At 44.2% G+C, this 22260-nt stretch overlaps 1 protein-coding gene and 1 pseudogene across 2 annotated transcripts in view; one reads left to right on the top strand and one right to left on the bottom strand.

Annotated features, from left to right (window-relative positions):
• Positions 1-314: 314 nt before the first annotated feature.
• The window catches only part of ABCB10 (ATP binding cassette subfamily B member 10), a 34362-nt gene continuing 12416 nt past the window's right edge, over positions 315-22260 (top strand). Inside the window, exons 1-7 of one of the 2 annotated variants that reach the window (XM_064594652.1) lie at positions 315-1000; positions 11455-11655; positions 12541-12743; positions 15947-16081; positions 17104-17250; positions 18380-18515; positions 21894-21989. In XM_064594652.1, the coding sequence (XP_064450722.1) occupies positions 484-1000; positions 11455-11655; positions 12541-12743; positions 15947-16081; positions 17104-17250; positions 18380-18515; positions 21894-21989 (1435 nt within the window). In that variant the 5' untranslated portion in view covers positions 315-483. The remainder of the gene's footprint in view (positions 1001-11454; positions 11656-12540; positions 12744-15946; positions 16082-17103; positions 17251-18379; positions 18516-21893; positions 21990-22260) is intronic. The other variant, XM_064594651.1, reaches the window with a different exon arrangement.
• Positions 17277-17359, bottom strand: LOC123847151 (U4 spliceosomal RNA; annotated as a pseudogene).

Consider the following 22260-nt stretch of genomic DNA (forward strand, 5'->3'; position numbering starts at 1 on the left):
GCTCCGGCGTGAGAAAGGGCTCGCGCCGCTTCCAGGTTTTTACGGGAGGAGACTGAAAAGCGCGAAAAAGCTCCCCGCACGGTAGTGCGCAGGCGCAGCGGCGCCCGGGGCTTTCTTCAGCCCGGTCCTTGGCGGCGCCGGCTGCGCGCCGGGCGCTCGGCAGCCGGGTGGGGGCGCTGCGGGGAAGGCGCCCGCGGCGGGAGGGGGCTTCTTGGAGTGGGTGGTGCAGGGCCCGGGTCACCGCCCTCGGGGGCGGGGACCCGTGCGGGCGGAGGAACGGGGCTGGGACCGGTATGGGGCGGGCGCTGCCCGGGGCGTGCGCAGGGGCCGCGGGCCAGATGAGACGGGTGACGGCGGGTGACAGCGGGCGGGGCGGCGGGCAGCGCCGCGTTCACGCCCTCTGCTCGGCCGGGCCGGGAGGGTCCTCGGACTCGGTGCGCGCCTGGCCGGGCGGGCTGAGGCGCGCGGGTCGGACGCGGCGCCATGCACGGCCCCCCTGCTTGGCCGCTGCGGCTGCTCGTGTGGCGAAGCCCGGCCGCCAGCACGTGGACCCTGGGCGCCGGCGTCCCGGGGCCCCGGCCTCAGTTGACGGGCCTGTGCCCGGCGCGGCCTTGGGGCGTGGGGCCGAGGCTCCTCCGGGATGCCGGAGCCGCGGGAGGCCCGCGCCGCTGGACAAGCGGCTGCCCGGGCGGGCGTCCCCACGGCGCGGGAGGTGGCGCGGGCCTCGCGAGGCTCCTGGGGCTGTGGGCGCGCCCCCCCGGCGCCAGCAGGTGCGGGGCGCTTGACCGGCTAGACGCCCCCCGGCTCCCGCGCGCTGGGCTCCGCGGCGGCCCAGCAGTCGCAGCCCGGGTGGGGGGCGAGGCCTGGCAGCGCGGGCCGGCGTTGCCTGCGGCCGCAGCGACTCCCGAAGACAACCCGCGGCTGCGCCCGGCGGTGGACAGGCGCTCGGAGGCCCAAAAGCTCTTGGGGCTGGCGTATCCGGAGCGCGGGAGGCTGGCAGGTGAGGCTTTCTTGTCCTCTTCGCCTCCTCTGCGGGTCAGCACACCTTACAGAGCACGTGGTCCCGGGACACAGTGGGGGCGGCAGGGACCCCGGGCCACTTGTAACACTGTGAGGAGGGACGGGCTGGCTTTTTACGTGGGGATCTTTACCAAGAAGTGCTGACTGGGGCGCTCACCTCTCGGTAGCATTGTCAAGCCTTTCAGGTTGGCTGAGAACCTGTTGTCAGTTGTCTTTTATGTTTGTTTTCCTAGCTTGACACACATTATACAAGTGGAGCAGGATCTCATTATTGGAATCTTCGGGTCCGCTCTGCTTTGGCATTGCCAGCTTTCTCAGAATGAGCTGGGCTCCCCCCCTTTTACATTTTAAAATTTATTCTAGCCAAAAATATACCTGTTTTGTTTTATGCAGTTATAGTACTTCTTAAAAACATTATGTATTACGCTAAGCGAAATTAGAGAAAGACAAAAACCATATGAGCTCACTCATATGTGGAATTTAAGAAACAAAACAGATGAACATAGGGGACGGGAAGGAAAAATAAGATAAAAACAGAAAGGCAAATCATAAGAGACCCTTAACTATAGGGAATAAATGGAGGGTTGCCGGAGGTGAGGTGGCTGGGGAATGGGGTAACTGGGTGATGGGCATTAAGGAGGGCACTTGATGTAATGAGCACTGGGTATTGTATGCAACTGATGAATCACTAAATTCTACCCCTGAAGCTAATAATACACTATGTGTTAACTAAATTGAATTTAAATAAAAATAAATAAAAGCATTATTTGCTTTAGGCAAGTTTATTAAACAGTCAACAATTTTTTGCTACATGAAGCGAAACAATGGAAACCTTTCAGGTTTGTTTCAGGTGCTTTTTGCCTCCCTGAGTGGTAAGCAGGAAGTTACTAGCTCTTCAAAAAAATCAAACACTGGCATGATCAGTGATCCGTGAACTCCAGAAACTATGAGAAACTGTAGATCATAACCCAGCTAAATCATAATTGAGTAATTTTTTTTTAAAGATTTTATTTATTTATTTGAGAGAGAGAGAATGAGAGAGAGCAAGCACATGAGAGGGGGGAGGGTCAGAGGGAGAAGCAGACTCCCTGCCGAGCAGGGAGCCCGATGCGGGACTCGATCCAGGGACTCCAGGATCATGACCTGAGCCGAAGGCAGTCGCTTAACCAACTGAGCCACCCAGGCGCCCCCATAATTGAGTAATTTTTTAAAGAAATCGTAATGAATGTATTTAGAACTATTTTCTATAGTTCCTCATTTTTAACCGTAGTTGGGGAGATGTTTACATGCAAGGGCCTTTTAAGATCTAAAAGTTTTTGAGATTCCCCTAAATCTTCATTTCTTTAATAAATACTTATTGAGCCTGCTCAATATGTGGTAGGCCATGGGTTACATTGGCGAGCAGAAAGAAACATGGTTCCTGTTCCTGCTAGAGCTTCCAGCTTAGTGGGGAGGAAACATAAATGAAATAATCATATGACTAGAGATAAAACTGCAGCCATGATGAGGGCGAGGGCCTGTGAGGTTGTCAGATGCAGCCCTTGAAGCAGGTGAGAAGCCCACATGCTTTGCTGCAAATCTCTTGACTTAGAAAGGATTTTCTTACGGAGTCATTTGTGATGTGGAGGAAGGCAGGTGGGGTAGGAATGTTTTACCTCTCGCTGACTGTTGAAGCTTAGGGCAATACTTGGTATCACCGAGGTATAAAGAGAATTTATTTCATTGCTCAGTTGGGCATATGTAGATTTTGATGGAAATAAAGATCTTTTACTCTATTAAAAGAAAATTTTGAGACTAGATGATCTCACTGGACTGTGTGCTGCTTGAGACAGACACTGTGTCTGATTCTGTCCAGTTCTTAGCATGTGTGCAGCACAGAGCAGGGGCTCAGGATGAAGGAATAAATAATGGTCCCACCAGGTCCAGATTGAGGCCCAAATTTAGAGACCCTGAGCACTACAGGGTACGTCTGCCATTCCCATATGCAACTCAGAATGAGTGCAAGGAAAGCCAGTTGTGTTTTATCTCGGAAATATCAGGTGCCGAGAAGGTGTTTTAGGTATCAGACTTTGCTGGTGCCCACATGTGCTCAGCCCTATGGGTAGCCCAGCCCTGCCTCTCTCATAACCATCATCCCTGTACCTTCCTTCCATTCCCACATGTCCTACCATGCTAGTATGTTGAGAAGACAACTTTAAATGAAGCAAGAGCTGTACCTCCTTTTATTTTAAGAAGAGCGATTTTGATCTGCCTCATTGAATAATTGTGAACATATAATCTGAGAAAATAAGTCCAAGCTTGATACACTAATTTATTTTAGACAGATAATAAATACTTATTGTATCTTATGAGGAAATCTGATGAAAAACCCTGACTAGGACATATGGTTTCCTTAAAAGTCATTATATATGATATATTGAAGCCAACGTGGATGTCGGCATTTGTGGGATTAAAAGGAACTGGGGTGTCATCATTAATTTGTAACTTACCATAAGAGCAGCCTCAGATGTTGGCACATCTCTCTGAAATGCTGTGGATAAAGAGCTGCGTGTGTGTGTGTATCAAGAAACAAAAAAAAGCTGAGCTGAAGAAAAGGAATTCCAGTGTTAATTTGCCAATTTTTAGAAAAACAAATGCAAAAATCCTTTTTCAGCGATTCAGCTATACATTTGATTAACAATATTTTCATCTGTCTTCAGCAATTTGCTGAGTATGCCACTTGAAGTCTGTGACCAGAAAACTTTGATCTGAAGTAATTTATATCAGAAACTTTAAAATCAGGGTCTACCATTTGAAATGTTTCCATATGTGTGCAGAGAAGAGTTTTAGCATTGTTCCCGTTCTTCTCCCAAAGGCACTGCGGTCCCCTCACCTGCCGCCTGCCCCTCTTCCCTGCGGCTCACTTGGTATAGGAATTGACGCCATCTTCCTATAGCCGTGGCCTACAAAGTTGCTCTCCAGTCTCTCTCTCATAATTCTTCATCTTATCGCCTTGGCCAGAGGAGTCTTAAAAGATACAGGAGCTCATTGAGGAACCCCTGTGGATGGACTGCTAGGATAAGAAGTAATTTGTCCGAGCCCCTTGCTGCATCTGGCAGATAGAGGGAGGCCGTGGAGGGCTGTAGCCATCCCATTGAGTTAGGGGCAGGGAACACTGCATAAATTGATACCAGGAGTGAACTGTGGGTCGTTGGGGAACTGAGGTTATAATGACAATGCCAACCTGGAGGTGCACACAGAGCCAGCTTGCCTTCCCTACACTTCCCAGGCAGGGTCCTGGTTACAACTGTGCAAGCAAGGTACACCCCCACCCCTCCACCCACACTGTTTGGTTGAGGCCTCTGGAGAACTGGGGAGGGTGCCTCTCATTTAAAATACTGATAAGGACTTGTGTGGTTTGAGATTAGGACCGTTTTTAGAACCTGATGCCCACCAGGAGCTTTTGCTGAATGTATAGTTAGGTTTTATGAAGTGACCAAAAAGAATAGAGTGATAAAACCAGTGAATGCAGTAAGCAAAGAGAGGGTGAGCAGTGCTTAGAATGGCTGTTTCCTGAAGCCCAGATCAGGACAGAGGCTCTACCAAGGACAGTACGGCTGGCACAGTGAGGCTGAACCTCTGAAATTGAGACTGCTCCAGAAAGCCAAGGAGGTTTGTTTGCTCTGGAAAGGCCGTATTTCAGAGAGAACATTAACATTCTGTAGCTGTGCTATGAAACGGGTTAGAATTGATTTAAGCAGACAATGCATACCTTATTTTATTTTATTTTTTTTTATTTTATTTTATTTATTTTATTTTATTTTATTTATTTTATTTTATTTTATTTTATTATTTTATTTATTTTATTTTATTTATTATTTTATTTTATTTTATTTTTTTATTTTATTTTATTTTTTAAAGATTTTATTTATTTATTTGACAGAGAGAGACACAGCGAGAGAGGGAACACAGGCAGGGGGAGTGGGAGAGGGAGAAGCAGGCTTCCCGCTGAGCAGGGAGCCCGATGCGGGGCTCGATTCCAGGACCCTGGGATCATGACCTGAGCCGAAGGCAGACGCTTAATGACTGAGCCACCCAGGCGCCCCAATGCATACCATATTTTAAAAGAACTTGGTATGAAAAAAAGTAGGGTTCGTTATTATTCTTATGTTGATTACAGGTTGATTAATATTTTGAGTATATTGGATTAAATACATTGTTAAAATTAATCTTACCCACTCTTACTCTTTTAATGTGGCAGAAGATTTGAAAGTACATAAGTGGCTGCCATCATATGTCTACTGAACAGCGAGCGCCGGAGTCAAAGGCAGGCCTCCCTCTATTGTACATATGGCCCAGATGCCTCAGTCTTCAGCACATGCTGACAACCTGGAAGATCTTTGTTCTGCAGATTACTCCATGAGCCTGAGCAGTTTCCTAAACTCTGTTTCCTGCTAGTCTACCAGCCCCTGATGTCTTCACTTCCTTCCCTATCCAGCTTAGATGCCAGGTTTCTTCACCTCACCCTCTAACCTGCAATACCCTCTCCTCCTTTGTGCCCCATAATACCCACCTTGCATCCATGGAGATGTCTCCTAGACACTTGAAAACTCAACATGTCCAAAAACCAAAGTTGCCTTCCTCCCTAAAGCTGCCTTTTCTGTTCTGTCCCTTCTCTCAGAGAGTGGACTGCTGTGTGAACCCCTTTGCCAAATCTGGAGACATTCTTGGCTCCTTGTGATGGTAACAGTAATGAAGATAATAGCTAATTATTGTTTGCTAGATATTGGGCCCTGTATCAGATGCCTTACATATATGCACTTAATTTACTCCTTGTGATATTTCTATGAAGGAGGTATAACTTTTATTGCCATTTTATAGATGAAGACACTGAGGCACAGAGAGGTTGAGTGACTCACTGGAGGTCAAACAGCTAGATGGCAGAGCGAGGTCCAGTTTAGAACCTGTCCTCCTAACATGCTCCCCAAATCCAGCCAATCCTCAGGTCCTGTAGAGCCTAGTTCATAAAAATATCTCCAGTTCTTGTCACCCTCCTTGTCCTCTCTGCCCTTGCCCTAGTTCCTTCCAGTCCCTCTTGCCTGGAGCAGTGGAATAGCGTGTTCTAAGGAGTTTCTGTCTGCAGTCATGCTGGCCTCCAGCCCTCCCCTTTCACTCTGCAGCCAGAGTGGATCATTTAAAATGCAAAGCTGGGTATCAAGGAGGGCACACATTGCGTGGAGCACTGGGTACTCAAACAATGAATCATGGAACACTACATCAAAAATTAATCATGTTCTGTATGGTGACTAACATAACATAATAAAAAAATAAGTTAAAAAAATAAAAATAAAATGCAAAGCTGGGGACACCTGGGTGGCTAAGTGAGTTAAGCGTCTGCCTTCGGCTCAGGTCATGATCCCAGAGTCCTGGGATCAAGTCCTACATCGGGTTCCTTGCTCAGCGGGGAGCTTGCTTCTTCTGCCTACTGCTCCCCCTGCTTGTGCTCTCTCTCGTTCTCTGACGAATAAATAAAATCTTTACGAAAATAAATAAAATGCAAAGCTGACTGTAGCACTACCCAACTTAAAGCCCTCTTAGCCTGCCATTCTGCAAATTCCCTATTCCACGTTATAATCAAGAACCCACTACCTCTCCACTTTGTTTCTTAGTACTTCTTCCTTTGCGCCATGAGGTCCCAGTTTCAACTCTGTCCTGCAGCCATTCTCCTTCCTGGCCTGCCCCAACCTCCAGGCTCGTGCCCTTTTCTCTACTTTGAATGTAGTAAGATGAAGGCTTTGTCTCAGTGTGGTTCTGCATTATATGATTTGGGTGACCTTGGGCAAGCTCCCTTGCCTCTCTGTGCTTGAGTTACCTTTGAAAATGTGGATAAGAGGGTTTGGGGGAGGATTCAAGGAGATAGTACCTACCAAATGCTTCAGACAGTGGTGGGTACTCATTTTTGTGTTTCATCTTTAGTCCTGGAATGACACTGGGCTTAGCTGTACCTGCCAAAATTGTCAGATGAATCGTTAAAAGGTGGGTACCATGTCTAGCAGGTGATGGGCATGCTGTTCAGCTTCTTCCACCCATCCCAAACCTTTGTTTTTTCATGAGTTAACTGCATTTTAGGGTTTCTGTCCCCCTTCTTTTGAAGAATATTTCTTTCACTTTTTGGATGCCATGATTTAGTAGGATGAGGATAACAGAAAGATACCTGAAGATATCTGTCAAGAGATACGTAACAGTTGCTGGGGTCCCATCAGGCAAGGATAGGAACAAGCAAGAGGCTTAACCACAGAAAAAAGTTGGAGAAGGATTTCAGAAGGATTGTAGTATAGTTAGCATGTCAGGTTTAGGGAGGAATCTGAAACGATAGGGTGCAAGTCTAAATTATTCATTAATGTCTAAGACAGTGGTATGTAGTAAAACCTCCATTCACAGGAATCCATCTAAACAAAAGCTGAAAAAAAAATCTTCTATTTTACTTTTGTTTATATTCAGTTTGTAGGAAAAGGACACAAATGGCAATAAAACAAATGGATAATCTTTTTTTTTTTTAATTAAAAGGCAAAAGAGGATATGCTGGAATGAGTTTGGATTCAACTAAATTCCTTCCTCTTTGTAGTCATTATCATTATTGTGTAAGAACTAGTGTTCAGAATCAAAATCATAGGTCATTTTATTCACAAACTACAGATTCTGATTTGGAATCAAAACTTTGAATTAGAACACTGGAGGAGGGAGGGAGAAATGGACCCTTCTAGCACTTCACATACATTATACTCTTGGAAGCATTTGCCAGAGTGAATGAACAGACTGGAGAGACTAGCTACTGATGAAAGATGAAGCAGAAAGGCTTCTCGGGTTGATCCCTTGTTCTCCAGGACACCTCCTTCTGGAGCATGCCTGTTCACCACAGTCATGTCCTGCGGAATCCCAAGTTAGTTCTGCATGCCTTGTGGGCTTTCAGTCCCTCTGGGCCCTATTGTCAGGAGCGTGGCATTTTGAAACAAGACCCCAGGTCTTATATCAAAATGAAATGGCCCTTGGCCAGGTTTACATTATTCAGTTAAATTGTGATTATGGGATTTTAAGCCAGACACAGGGGCTTTCTGGCTCTGTGCAAAGAGTCATTTCCATCTGGATTTTCTGAGGCGCCAGATCTTACGTTCCTATTTAGGCAACTGAGGAACTTTGGTCTGATACACTTTTGTGCCTTCTTTGCCAAAGTTCAATTTATTTGTTCGTTCATTCAACAGGTGTTTATTGAACTTCTACTATGTGTCTGTGGGGTGGGGATATAGCAGTGAACAAAGCAGACAAAAATCTTTATGTCCTGGGGCACCTGGCCGGCTCAGTCAGAAGAACATGTGACTCTTGATCTTGGGGTTGTGAGTTCAAGCCCCATGTTGGGTGTAGAGATTACTTAAAAATAAATTCTTAAAAAAGTCTGTTATGTCCTAATGAAGAGATAGACAATAAACAAGTGAAACGTTTAGAATGCCAGAAGGTGGAGGGTGTTAGGAGAAAAATGAAGAGGGAATGAGGCAGCCAGTGTTGGGTATCTGTATTTTAAATAAGGTTGTCAGAGTGGGTCTTCTCGAGAAGAGGATGTCAGAAGGCCTCGAGGAAGGAAGAGCGTGATTGTGTGAAATGTTCCTTACTTAAAAGGCTCTCCTTTCTCCTAGAGCTCTGCCAACTGAAACTGCTGGCACTGAGTTTGCTCTATACTCTTTTTTTTAAAGATTTTATTTATTTATTTGACAGAGAGAGCATAAGCAGGGGGAGGAGCAGAGGGAGAGGGAGAAGCAGACTCCCGTGGAGCAGGGAGCGGGATGTGGGGCTCGATCCCAGGACCCTGAGATCATGACCTGAGCCGAAGGCAGACGTTTAACCTACTGAGCGAGCCACCCAGGTGCTCCGCTCTATACTCTTTTTAAATATAAAAACTATTTTTTAATTGAAGTATAGTTGATGTACAATGTTATATTAGTTTCAGGTGTATGATATATTGAATTGCCAATTCTATCTGTTACTTAGTGCTCACCACGATAAGTTTAGTCACCATCTGTCACCAAATAGCATTTAGTACTGTATTATTGACTATATTCCTTTCCTATGCTGTACTTTGGTCTCTGTGACTTGCTTATTTTATAACTGGAAGATTGTACCTCTTAATCTCCTTTATCTATTTCTCAGTACTCCCATCCACTTTCCCTCTGGCAGCTACCAGTTTGTTCTCTGTATTTAAGAGTCTAAAACTTTTTATTCATTTGTTTTGTTTTTTATATTCTACATATAAGTGAAATCACATGGTATTTGTCTTTCTCTGTCTGACTTATCTCACTTAGCATAATACCCTCTAGGTCCATCCATCTTATAGCAAATGGCAAGCTCTCATTCTTTCATGGCTAATAGTCGTGTGTGTGTGTGTGTGTGTGTGTGTGTACACACCACATTATCCAGTCATGTATGGGTGGACACTTGGGTTGCTTCCATATCTCAGTATTGTAAATAATACAATCTACACTCTTTTTATTAAGATTACCTAAAAGCAATACCTTTAATTGCAGTGTTGGCATTAGGCAAAACACAAAGAGAAGCAACTGCTATTTGCAGGGTGTGAGAGCTCCCCTCTCCCAGGGGTCAGTTCATGTTGTAGTCATCTGGAGCCTCACCATGGAATCTGTGGTGGTGGAACTAGCTGGGTTCCTAATAGGACCAAACTCAAAAGGGATGCAGTGGCATGTACCCTGCCCCCAAACACCCCAGTCTTCCTTTTTTTAAGATTTTATTTATTTTAAGGAGAAAGAGAGTGGGGGGAGAAACAGAGGGAGAGAGGGACAAGTAGACTCCCCTTTGAGTGCAGGGCCTGATGCGGGGCTCGATCTCACGACCCTGAGCTCGTGACCTGAGCCAAAATCAACAGTCAGACGCTTAACTGACTGAGCCACCCAGGCACCGCAACCCCAGTCTTACCTGTTTCTTATTACTCCCCCAGAGATGTTCTGTGTGTATACGAACTTAAGAGCCAATGAGCAAATGTTAACATTTGTGTCTTAGGCTGTTTTCACTAACAGTATATCTTGGTGATGTCTATACCTGGAGAGTTGCCTCATTCTTCTGAATGACTGTGTAATACGCATAAAGTAAATGCTCCTTAATTGATTAACTTGTTTCCCACTGGTGGTGGTTTGCATACTTTGAATCTTTCGCTGGTATAAGTAATGCTGTAATGAACATCCTCGAAGGTACATGTTTTGTGTACACATATGGGAGTATATGTTAAGTTAAAATCTTAGGGGTAGAACTGCTGGATCAAAGAGAATGTACTTTCACATTTTAACCAAAACGATCACATCACTCTCCATTGCAGTTGTACCACTTTGCACACCCACTGATAGTGTAAATGCCTCTTTTCCCACAGCTTCACTGACACAGTGTGTTATTGAACTCTTTGATCCTTGCCAATCCAGTAGATGAAAACTGGTATATCTTTGTAGTGTAAATTTGCATTCCTCTTTTTGTGAATGCACTTACTTGCCTGGGGTATGTGTTGTTCCTGATTGGATTTTCCTTTCTGATAAGACTCTATTCCCCTGTTTTTTAGATGTGTGAACAATTGTGTTATTATCTATTTCCATATCATGCTGGTATTCTGGTGCTTTATTCCCCAAAGCAATAAGATTAAGAAGGAACATATCACATGTGTAATGGATGCCAGGAACAGTATACTATTTCAAAACTTTAAATAGCCTTTGGAAATAGTATACATAATCAAGTGCTTTACCTGCATTGTTTGATCTTCAAGCAAAGACACAGTTAGATGCCAGAGAATGACAATGGATAGCATGAATGTAGGAAAAATGTCATCTGAGCTGAACACCCAGCGCACGAGGCAGGGAGGGAGGTCAGAATGGATCTTCAGATTTTCATAGTTAGTCCTTGTTATTCTTGTCTTCACATGATCAGACCTGGGTAAAGCAAAAGTCGTTTTGTCTGGGTATGATCAGTGCCTTGGGTATGATCAGTGCCTCCCTACAGTCACCCTACTCGTTGTGTCCCTAGAACCCCCTACGTTCTTGCCTTTAGTCAAGGGTCCAGGAGCGAAAGGAAGGAAACTCCCAGCACGTGAGAGCAGCGCGTGCTCTGGACGGCAGCTCTGGGAGAGAAGCGTGGTGAAGTTGGCCCCCTGCCCCTTGCCGAAGTGCCCACGGACCTGAGAGCTGCTTGTGTTTGTTTGTTTGTTTTAAGATTTTTTTTATTTGACAGAGAGAGAGATAGCGAGAGCAGGAACACAAGCAGGGGGAGTGGGAGAGGGAGAAGCAGGCCTCCCGCCGAGCAGGGAGCCCGATGCGGGACTCGACCCCAGGACCCTGGGATCATGACCTGAGCTGAAGGCAGACGCTTAACGACTGAGCCACCCAGGCGCCCTCCCTGCTTGTGTTTTTCTAGCCGCAGTTGGGTTTCTGGCTGTGTCCAGTGTCATCACCATGTCTGCCCCCTTCTTCCTGGGAAAGATCATCGATGTCATTTACACAAACCCCACTGTGGACTGCCTCTCCACGCTGACCCGCCTCTGCCTGGTGCTCAGCGGCGTGTTCCTGTGTGGTGCTGCCGCCAATGCTGTTCGCGTCTACCTCATGCAGACTTCAGGTAAAACGGCCCCCGCCTTGCACGAGCGAGGCATTCCAGAGCACTCGAGTGGTGTCACGCGGGGCTGTCCGGCCGCGAGGTTCGTGTGCTCCAGGCCGTCTGTTCCTCTTTTCCTGCCATCACATTCAGCGGGGACAGAGCCCCATGTATGGCCAGACGTTGGAGCTACGAATTGCTTTAGGTCAAGCACTCTCTTCTCAACTCTGCCTGTACACGAAGTGAAGTGAGGGACGGAGCCTGTCTGATGGGAGGTTTGCAGACACGGCCCGTGGTCAGGAGGCTGGAGTTCTGAGCCTCCTCCAGGGAACTGTGGAAACCTTATCTGCTCCATGTTTGTGTTTCCCCTTCAGTAGGCACTGGGGCAGGGATTTTTTACAGCATTTCCGTGGTGAGTCCTGGTTGTTAACAGGTGGGGGACTACCACAGTAATCCCAGAGCCCGGGATGCCAGACTCTAAGTCGCTTCTCAGTATTCAGCTAATAAAATACTCTGCAGATAATTAACCAGCGCTTGCCATATGAAAGTTCAATACAGAAAAGGATTGCCAAGGAGGAACAAAATTAGCTTTTGAGAAGTTAATGTAGTAAAGCTTAATTGTAAATAATATTTTTTAAACATCTCTCAGAGATCCTGTATTTTATCCCTGTATCCCCTCCTCCACATCCGCAGTCTGTGTATGGTTGCTAAGAGAAAATCAGTGCTTGTTACCGGTGCACGTCTGCCAATATGCCAGGGCTAAGGTGAGTCTGTTCCCACCAGGTGGATGCAGGCACCAGACATGCCTCAGAGGCTGTGGTGCTCAGAAGAGGTTGATGACCTCGGGCCAAGCTGCTACCTGTTAGGTGGCTGCACCCCAGCTGATGCCATTCCTTTTTGCTTTTGCAGGTCAGCGCATTGTGAATAGGTTGAGAACTTCGTTATTCTCCTCTGTTCTGAGGCAAGAGGTTGCTTTCTTTGACAAGACTCGCACGGGAGAATTGATTAACCGCCTCTCCTCAGACACCGCACTCCTAGGGCGCTCGGTGACCGAAAACCTCTCAGATGGGCTCCGGGCCGGGGCCCAGGCTTCTGTTGGCATTGGCATGATGGTATGTTGGCCTGGCTTGTGTTGGTACCTTCTAGTCAGGGCTTTGGCCTGTGCCAGGCCTCTCAGTCATGAGATAAGCTCAAGCTGAGCTGTTCTCATCATCCTGTAAACCACTTAGCCAAGAGTGCTATCACAGAGGCTGCGCGGATGTGGAGATGGCTTCTTCCCGTGTGGCCCCCTGCAACCTCCGTTTCTCCAGAATGACTTATCAGGAGAGTGGACCATTACATTTAGCAAAGATTACATTATTGCCTGGGTTTTCTTTCTTTTTTTTTTTTTTTTTAATTTTTTATTGTTATGTTAATCCCCATACATTACATCATTAGTTTTAGATGTAGTGTTCCATGATTCATTGTTTGTGCATAACACCCAGTACTCCATGCAGAACGTGCCCTCTTTAATACCCATCACCAGGCTAACCCATCCCCCCACCCCATTCCCCTCTAGAACCCTCAGTTTGTTTTTCAGAGTCCATCGTTTCTCATGGTTCGTCTCCCCCTTCGGTTCCCCCCCCCTTCATTCTTCCCCTCCTGCTATCTTCTTTTTTTTTTCTTAACATATATTGCATTATTTGTTTCAGAGGTACAGATCTGTGATTCAACAGTCTTGCACAATTCACAGCGCTCACCATACCACATACCCTCCCCAATGTCTATCACCCAGCCACCCCATCCCCCACCCCACCCCCACTCCAGCAACCCTCAGTTTGTTTCCCGAGATTAAGAATTCCTCATGTCAGTGAGGTCATATGATACATGTCTTTCTCTGATTGACTTATTTCGCTCAGCATAACACCCTCCAGTTCCATCCACGTCGTTGCAAATGGCAAGCTCTCATTCCTTTTGATGGCTGCATAATATTCCATTGTATATATACACCACATCTTCTTTATCCATTCATCTGTCGATGGACATCTTTTGCCTGGGTTTTCTAAGGCTGTGTGAAAGAATGTTGCAGAAAAGAGCAACAGGTGGAGGGAGCCCTTTGGGTGCCAAGCAGTTGGGTTAAAGGAAAGATTGTAAGTTACATTCTCTCCCTGCCCCCAAAAAGGCAGTGTTATCTTGACAAGACCAAGGAATCATTGCCTTTCCTCTTCTTGTAAGGAGGAGGGTAAATTCCATCCTTCTGTACACAGAAGTAGATCTATATTCCACTGAAGTGAGCTCTCTCTACCCCCACAGCCTCTTTCCTGCCTTAACTGGGTGGCTTGAGTACTGTCCTGTCTGTTTGCCTCACTCATCAGACCTGTGCTGCTGGCCAGGAGAAATGTCATGCAAGCCACATAGGTAATTTTAAATTTTCTAACAGCCACATTTTAAAAAGCAAAAAGAAAGATGAAATGAGATTAACTTTAATAATATATTTTACTTAACCCAATATAAACAAAGTATCACTTCACCATGTAATTTATAGAAAAAATTATTAATCTGATATTTAATATTATTTTTTCATATTAAGATTTCAAAGTCCATTGTCTTTTATACTTATGGAACATCTCAATTCGGATGCTAAATTTTCAATGGAAATAGTTCATCCTCATTTTGATTTATAAAACTTGCCATTGAAAAAGTAGACTGACGTACCAGGTTTTCCAGACATACCTAAAACCTTACCAATAAATGAATAGAAATAGAGTATTCATTTTTAAGTTTAAATTTTAATTAAAACTAAACAAATTTAAAAATTCAGTTTCTCAGTCACACTAGCTACATCTGAAGTGCTCAGTAGCCATGTGATGCAATGCATTTTAAGCATTGCAGTTCCAGATCCCTAGAACGAGGACTGTAATTTATCCCATCCCCCAAGTGGAATAGCTTGGGCTTATGTCGTCTTTGCTTCCATGTAGCACTCAATCCAGAGCAGAAGGATGTGTTGCAGACTGAGCTGGTAACATCGGATTATGGAATGGAAAGGGACTGATACATTTCCTGCCCCACCGCAGAGGGCACCCCATGCAGATGGTTTGCTTGAGCTCCCGTGTAGTCAGGCCCCAGAACCATCAGGCCTGCCCTGATTGCATCATTCCCCCTGCGTGTGTCCTGCTGGCAGCCATCATCCCGAGGCCCTGCTGAACTGCATGACTTGTCTGCTCAGGAGGGATCATTCCATAAATTGAAGGTGCCAAGCTCATTCCTGCTTCAGGGCCTTTGTCACTTGCTCTTCCAAGACCCTATTACACCTGAAATTGTTCTCTCTGTCCCTCTTTTACCCATTTGCTATCTAGCTCTCCCCTTGGATAAAACTCCACATGGGTCAGTTATCTTCCAGGTGCCTGGAATAGCGTGTGCTATGTGTAGGCATTCAGTATCGAGCTGTTGAATGAGAAAATGAACGAATGATTGGTTGATCCATCTATTACTGTACATTTCCGTGTGCAACTTCTCCTCAGCTTTTGAAGAAAGCCTTTTGCTGATTATACTACTTTCTGTGCAAATGAGATTTGGCAGATTTTAACAATTTGTTGAAAAGATGCTAGTGCCATTAAAAATCCAGTCACCAAATTGCAGGGTTGACAGGAAAACCCCCACTATGTTATTTCTATAGAAGTTGATTACTTCCTCTTTGAGCAACTCCAGTTGTTGAAACTCCTTATGTTGAGTCCACATCCATCCTGCTGAACCGTCATTCCTCTGAGCCATGGAAACAGCTCTAACTCTTCTTCCACTTGTTAGTTCCACCCCCTGCTGAGAGTCCTCTTTCATCTGTCATTTGATAGGGGTTTTTGTGGTGTCTTTGCCATCTCGGCCATTTCAGTGAGACACATTGCTCTGGTTCTTCAGTGCCTTCGAGGGGATCCAGACTGGAATAAAGAATTCCTGGTGTGGTCTGGTCAGCATGGAGCCGCGTGGGCCTCCTTCCGTTACTCCTGTCCTGCCTTCCTCTCCTCTGTGGTTGAGCAGCGTCGCCTACTGTATGCAGCATTGTATCAGCAATGGTACAGGGTTGGAGGGGAGAATATTTCCATCCTTCCTTCAGCAGCTTTGCCATGTTACCCCTGTGTGGCATGCTGAATTTTCATGGAGTTTTATGAAGATTGAAGATGTCCGAAAAGTTCCACCAAAACAGGGTGTACAACTTTGAGACAGCACCTTCAAACCTGCCTGTTAATTTAAACACACACACACACACACCCCCCTATAGTAGGTAATGAGAATGTTTTGCTACTCTGTGTAACAAACACCTTTTGGCTTTTGTTTTTGACAGTTTTTTGTCTCACCTAATCTGGCCACTTTTGTTTTGAGTGTGGTGCCTCCAATATCCATCCTTGCTGTGATTTATGGACGTTATCTACGGAAACTAACCAAAGTTACACAGGATTCCCTGGCACAAGCCACTCAGGTAAAGGCGACTCCCCTGTGTGGTCTCCACTAGAATGAACTCAGAGCCAAGGTACTAGTGGGCACACCCTAAGAGATGTACTTCGGCTTTTCAAAAGCGTACTTACTTTTCCTTAAGTTAGCCCTCAAGATCCTAGAAACCAAAAATACTCTGCCTTCTAGACTACATTACTACCTACATCTTGGTGTAGATCCCACCTGACTGAACACGTATGAACTCCTTAGTGCTTTACCATCACTATTTCTTATAGGATGGAAAAGCTAATTATATTTTGAAAATAGTTTCTGCATGACACTCTGTCCTTTATTAATTAATAAGTGAAGCTTTGTAATGCTATCCAATACTGTATTTTTTAAAAATTAAAAATAACTTACATTTTCATGTTACAAAAACCAAGTGTGTTTGTAATTGAAAGCTTGAAAATATAAAGAGGGAAAATAACACATACAACCCTGTCTCTCAGAATGAATGTTATTAACATTTTAGAGCCTATCCTTTTTATCTTTTTTCTCTGCATAAAAATATATTTCAGTGTCTGTTTATTAGCCCTCCTGTTTGTCTTTCTATCTACTTATATATGGTATGTATAGATAAATATGTATCTGTATGTTTGTATGTATAGATAAATATTTGTTTCCAAAAATAGGATTGTTCATATATTCTGCTTTGTAACCTATTTTTGATTTAGTCATGTATCCTGAGCAGCTTTCTATTGATAGTGTCTTAAAAATGAGAACCCTGGGGCGCCTGGGTGGCTCAGTTGGTTAAGTGGCTGCCTTCGGCTCAGGTCATGATCCCAGGGTCCTGGAATTGAGCTCTGCATTGGGCTCCCTGCTCTGCGGGAAGCCTGCTTCTCCCTCTCCCACTCCCCCTGCTTGTGTTCCCTCTCTCACTGTGTCTCTCTCTGTCAAATAAATAAATAAAAATCTTTAAAAAAAAAATGAGAGCCCCATTTTAACTTGCCTGTAGAAATCTTGAAATGTGACTTTCCTTTCCCTGAAATGTATTTATTATTCTCCCAGCTAGCTGAGGAACGTATTGGAAATATAAGAACTGTTCGAGCTTTTGGTAAAGAAATGACTGAAATAGAGAAATACACCAGCAAAGTGGACCACGTGATGCAGTTAGCAAGGAAAGAAGCATTTGCTCGGGCTTGCTTCTTTGGAGCAGTAAGTAGATCATTTTATTTTATTTATTTTATTTATTTATTTTTTCAATTAGCAATAATCGCACCTCGGATAAACCTCATTGGCTACGATACTGCCACTGCGCAAAGCTGGTAAGTAGATCATTTTAAAAAGACTGCAAAGGGTGGATGTTATGACTGAAAGACATTTTTATTCTGTGACTTTGCCATGAATAGAAAATAATTCTATTCCACTTCAAGACTAGGTGTGAGCATTCATAAACTATTTCTGTGAAAGAAGAGGAAAACCGCTACATGCAACAAAAGGCAGTGGGGTGATGAGACCAAAACAGCATGGGATCAGACAGCTTCCCGGTGTGGTCCAGACCACCTGCATCCGCTTCACCTGGGACCTGGCTGGACGTGCAGATCTTCAGCTTCACTCCAGACCTATGAATCAGAAACTCTGGGGCGGGGGCCAGCAATCCGTTTTAACAGGCCTCCAGGTCGTTCTGATGCAGGCAGTTTGAGACCCACTGAGGATTAACCAAAATAACTTCAGTGTATCTCAAGAAAGAAGTATGAAAAAATTGATCACATTGATCAAAACTCAGATACGACACTGAATAGAAAATCACCATGAGGGGAAATCCATAGCGTATTCAAATTGGAAAGAACTTCAGGTGATTCAATAATGATCATGATTTAGGGACATGGAGGAAGCAGAGGCCCAGATAAGGCAACATTGACCAGAGACCACGCACCTAACAACGCTCAAGGCAGATAAGAGAGACAGGACTCCAACTGCTTATCCAGCTTTGCTCGGGGTGGCACATTAGAATATATAAACACACATATTAACTATATATTCATCTCCTCCTTACGGAGGGAGTTCTTAATATTGTTCTTTCCTTTGCAAACTGACTAGATTGAGTAAAATAGGAATCAGATGGGTGTCTTAGCTTCTAGTTTTCCTATTGATGAGTATATTTTCTTCAGTACTATAATATTTCAAAAGTATTTTTTTATTTGAAATTCAGATTAAAATTTACTATTTGGAAAAATCTTGTTATGATAGTTAAATGCAAAAAGGAAATTCTAGGCCATGTTAATCCTTGTAGCATTTAGGTCTGTGGTTCCCACCTGACATCTCTGTTTTCTTCATTTGACAGACAGGGCTCTCTGGGAACCTGATCGTGCTTTCTGTCTTGTACAAAGGAGGGCTGCTGATGGGCAGTGCCCACATGACCGTGGGTGAACTCTCGTCCTTCCTAATGTATGCTTTCTGGGTTGGATTAAGCATTGGAGGTATATAATTTAAATAGGCTTGAGATTTACAAATTAAAAATCAGGTTATTGTTTCTGAAATAGAAATTTAACTTTCCCATTATACCACCTCTCATCCATTAATTTCCAACTGAAAAAACATTTCCTAGAATGTTAGTCCAACTTGACTTTGAAAGAAGAAGTAAAGATATGAATGTGATCCCATGTAGATGGGCGGTTCCTTGGCTGGGAAGTTGAGGATTTTTACAGGCCTCTTGTGGCTCACTGAGCTCAGGGTCATACTGGAGCCGTATTTTCCAACTTGCATATTAAGACAGCTTGTTTGCTTTGGCCCTAGGAGGTGGGGAGGAGGAAGGACAGTGCTGAACAGGTGTGAACACAAACCCACAGTCCTGTGGTAGTGGTAGTTTCCCGACTGCCAAATCACTGGGGAATAAAATTCCTTTTGTAAGAAGTCAACCATGTTCAAAATTGATGAACAATCAAACGGTATAAATTAGAAAGTTCATGAAACAGAGTTGCTTGCTTTTGTCAGGAATCTCTCAGAGTTCAGCTTTTGTTGTCCATTCCTGGCTAAAGGGAAGCAAGGTCCATGGAGGCAAATCTGTGGGAAGTCAGCGAGGTTTTCTTTTCTGTACCTCTCCGGCATGCCCAGCCAACAAGGGGCAAGAGATTTCCTGCTTTTTGTTTCCTTTCTTTGAAGACTGAGATAGAAAGGTTAGATAAATAGCCTGAGGTCTGGTCAATGGAAGTCTGGTATCCCACAGTGTCACCTCAACCTGAGATTTTTATTGTCAGGGTTTAAAGATAGAGGCTTTTCCTTAGACATCTGCAGGCAAGTGAGAATATATATTTTCTGGACTGAGATTTCCAGAGATCCCTGAAAATAGCATTTTAGTTCTGCTGGCTGCTCTTTTTTTTTTTTTAAGATTTTTATTTATTTGACAGAGAGAGACACAGAGAGAGAGGGAACACAAGCAGGGGAAGTGGGAGAGGGTAAAGCAGGCTCCCCGCCAAGCAGGGAGCCTGATGCGGGGCTCGATCCCAGGACTCTGGGATCATGACCTGAGCTGAAGGCAGACGCTTAACGACTGAGCCACCCAGGCGCCCCTCTGCTGGCTGCTCTTGAAGAAAAACCTGATTAAGACGGTTCAGGGTGCTGAGTGGCTTGGGAAGTGAGAGGGTCAGTTCAGGAGGAGCTGGTGATGTGGTTAGGTCTTCTCTCCACCCCTGGGTTGAGCCTGCTGGATTGCAGGGTCTCAAATCTGGGCGGTCATGTTCCTTCAGGTCTTCTGGCCTGCCTCAGAGTGGACTTACCTACTACCACGTCCCCTCCCTGTGGCCTTTCTGTTCACATTCCATGCTTGACCACAGTCAGCTTTCCTCCCCTTTCCTGCCACAAGTTGACTTGATCTTTCTCACTGACACATCATCATCACCCAAAGTCCATAGTTTATATTATGTTCACTGGTGTTGTATATTCTATGGGTTTGGACATGTATCTATCATCACAGTATCATACAGAATACTTTCGCTGCTCTAAAAATCCTCTGTGCTCTGCCTCTTTCTCCCATCCCCTTACCCTTCACAACCACTGATCTTTTTACTGTCTCCATAGTTTTGCCTTTTCCAGAATGTCCTATAGTTCAGATTGACATCTTTCCTTTAGTAAATGGCATTGAGGGTTCCTCCATGTCTTTTCAGGGCTTGATAGCTCATTTCTTTTTAGGACTGACTAATATTTCATTGTCTGGTGTACCACAGTTTATTTGTCCATCCACATATTAAAGGACATCTTGGTTACTTCCCAGTTTTGGTAATTATAACTAAAGATGCTATAAATATCCATGTGCAGATTTTCATGTGGACATAAGTTTTCACCTTCTCTGGGTAAACACAAAGGAATGAGATTGCTGGATCATATGGCAAGAGTATGTTTAGTGTAAGAAACTGCCAAAGTGGCTGTCCCATTTTGCGTTCCCGCCAGCAGTGAATGAGGGTTCCTGATGCTCCACATCCTCACCAGCTTTTGCTGTTGTCAGAATTTTGGATTTTCGTCATTCTATTAGGTATGCAGTGGTATCTCGCTGCTGTTTCATTTGCATTTCCCTGATGACATATGATGTGGAGCATCTTTACATATGCTTATTTGTTATCTGTATTTCTTTAGTGATGTCTTTGAGTTCAGGTCATTTGCCCATTTTTAAATTGGGTTGTTTGTTTTCTTATTGTTGAGTTTTAAGAGTTCTTATATTGTGGATATCTTTCCTTTATCAGGTACTTCTTTTACAAATATTTTCTCCCACTCTGTGGCTTGTCTTCTCATTCTCTTTGGAGAGCTCAAGTTTTTAATTTTCATGAAATCTAATTTATCAGTTCTTTCTTTCATTGATCATGTGTTTGGTGTTTATCTACAAAGTCATCACCAAACCCACAGCCATTTAGGATTTCTCCTATGTTATCTTCTAAGAGTTTTATAGTTTTGTTTTTTACATTTAAGTCTATGATCCATTTTGAGTATTTTTGTGAAGGGTGTGAGGTCTGTGTCTAGATTCTTTTTTTTTTTTTTTTTTGGCATGTGGATGTCCAATAGTTCCAGCACCATTTGTTAAAGATTATCCTTTCTTTTTTTGAATTGCCTTTGCTCACTTGTCAAAGATTAATTGATTATATTTATCTGGATCTATTTCTGCCCAGTGCATTTTTAATTTAACCTGAAGAGTTTAATCCACTGTATTTTGCACAAATTTCCACAAATATATGCATGCACAAAAATACCTTAGAGAGAATATTTGGATAGTATTTTTGCAGCATCCTTACTAAGGGGAAGTATTACAAGTATATGTTCTTGCAGTTGACATGGCCTAGTGTACTTGGAGTTTGTTTAAGTCATTAATTAATTCATAGTTCAAAGGTGACTTTAAAAAGAGATGGTTGGAATATTTAACATTTCCAAATTCCTTTTCAGTTTTTAGCCTAGTAAAAGTTCTATTTGTTGAGTGACTGAAAGGGGGGGTTTGATTTTGTGGATATGAATTTAAAATGAATATTGAGAAGTTTTATATTCCTTTTAAGTAAGTGTTATATTTTATTTATATTGTTATGTTTTTTGACTAGGTAGATTTTCTCTGTAACATTGTGATTTTAATTCAGTTGTTGATTACTATGGCTATATGCATTTGTAAATTCCCAAACATTTAATCTTTTTTAGAAATCAATGAAATTGGAGGAGAAGCTGAGGGCAAACAAGGGTATGAGAGGGAATTTTGAATATGGTAGTTGCCTCAAATCCTTTTTTGAAAGGTAACAGATTTTATATTAAAAGCAAGTTAGCTTTTAGGAGTAGCAGATGGTCATTTCCTGGCATTGGTGACAGATATGTTTGCTTCTTGTCCTCAGGTCTGAGCTCTTTCTACTCGGAGCTGATGAAAGGGCTGGGTGCCGGGGGACGCCTCTGGGAGCTCCTTGAGAGAGAGCCTGAGCTGCCTTTTAATGGTGGGTCTCCCATGCATTTTTCTTTGCTAGGATTAAACAAATGTGGCTTTGGACAGTTAGACCAACTCCCTGCTCTACCTGCAAAGGACAAGCATGGCAAGGATGTCATCCCTGCCACACAGCAGAGAAGGGTGATCAGAGGGGCAGGCAGTGAGAGAGGAAGGATGGTGCCAGGCCCTGCTGCTGGGCAGAGGATGGCCCTGGAAGCGAGGGGGCTGACCATGCAGTGTGCCTTCCTGCAGGTGATTCGTTACCACCACAGCAGGAAGGA

This window comes from Mirounga angustirostris, unplaced genomic scaffold (genome assembly GCF_029215605.1).
Source record: "Mirounga angustirostris isolate CCGP_5_RB_7025 unplaced genomic scaffold, mMirAng1.0.hap1 SCAF_6, whole genome shotgun sequence".
Taxonomy (NCBI): Eukaryota; Metazoa; Chordata; class Mammalia; order Carnivora; family Phocidae; genus Mirounga; species Mirounga angustirostris.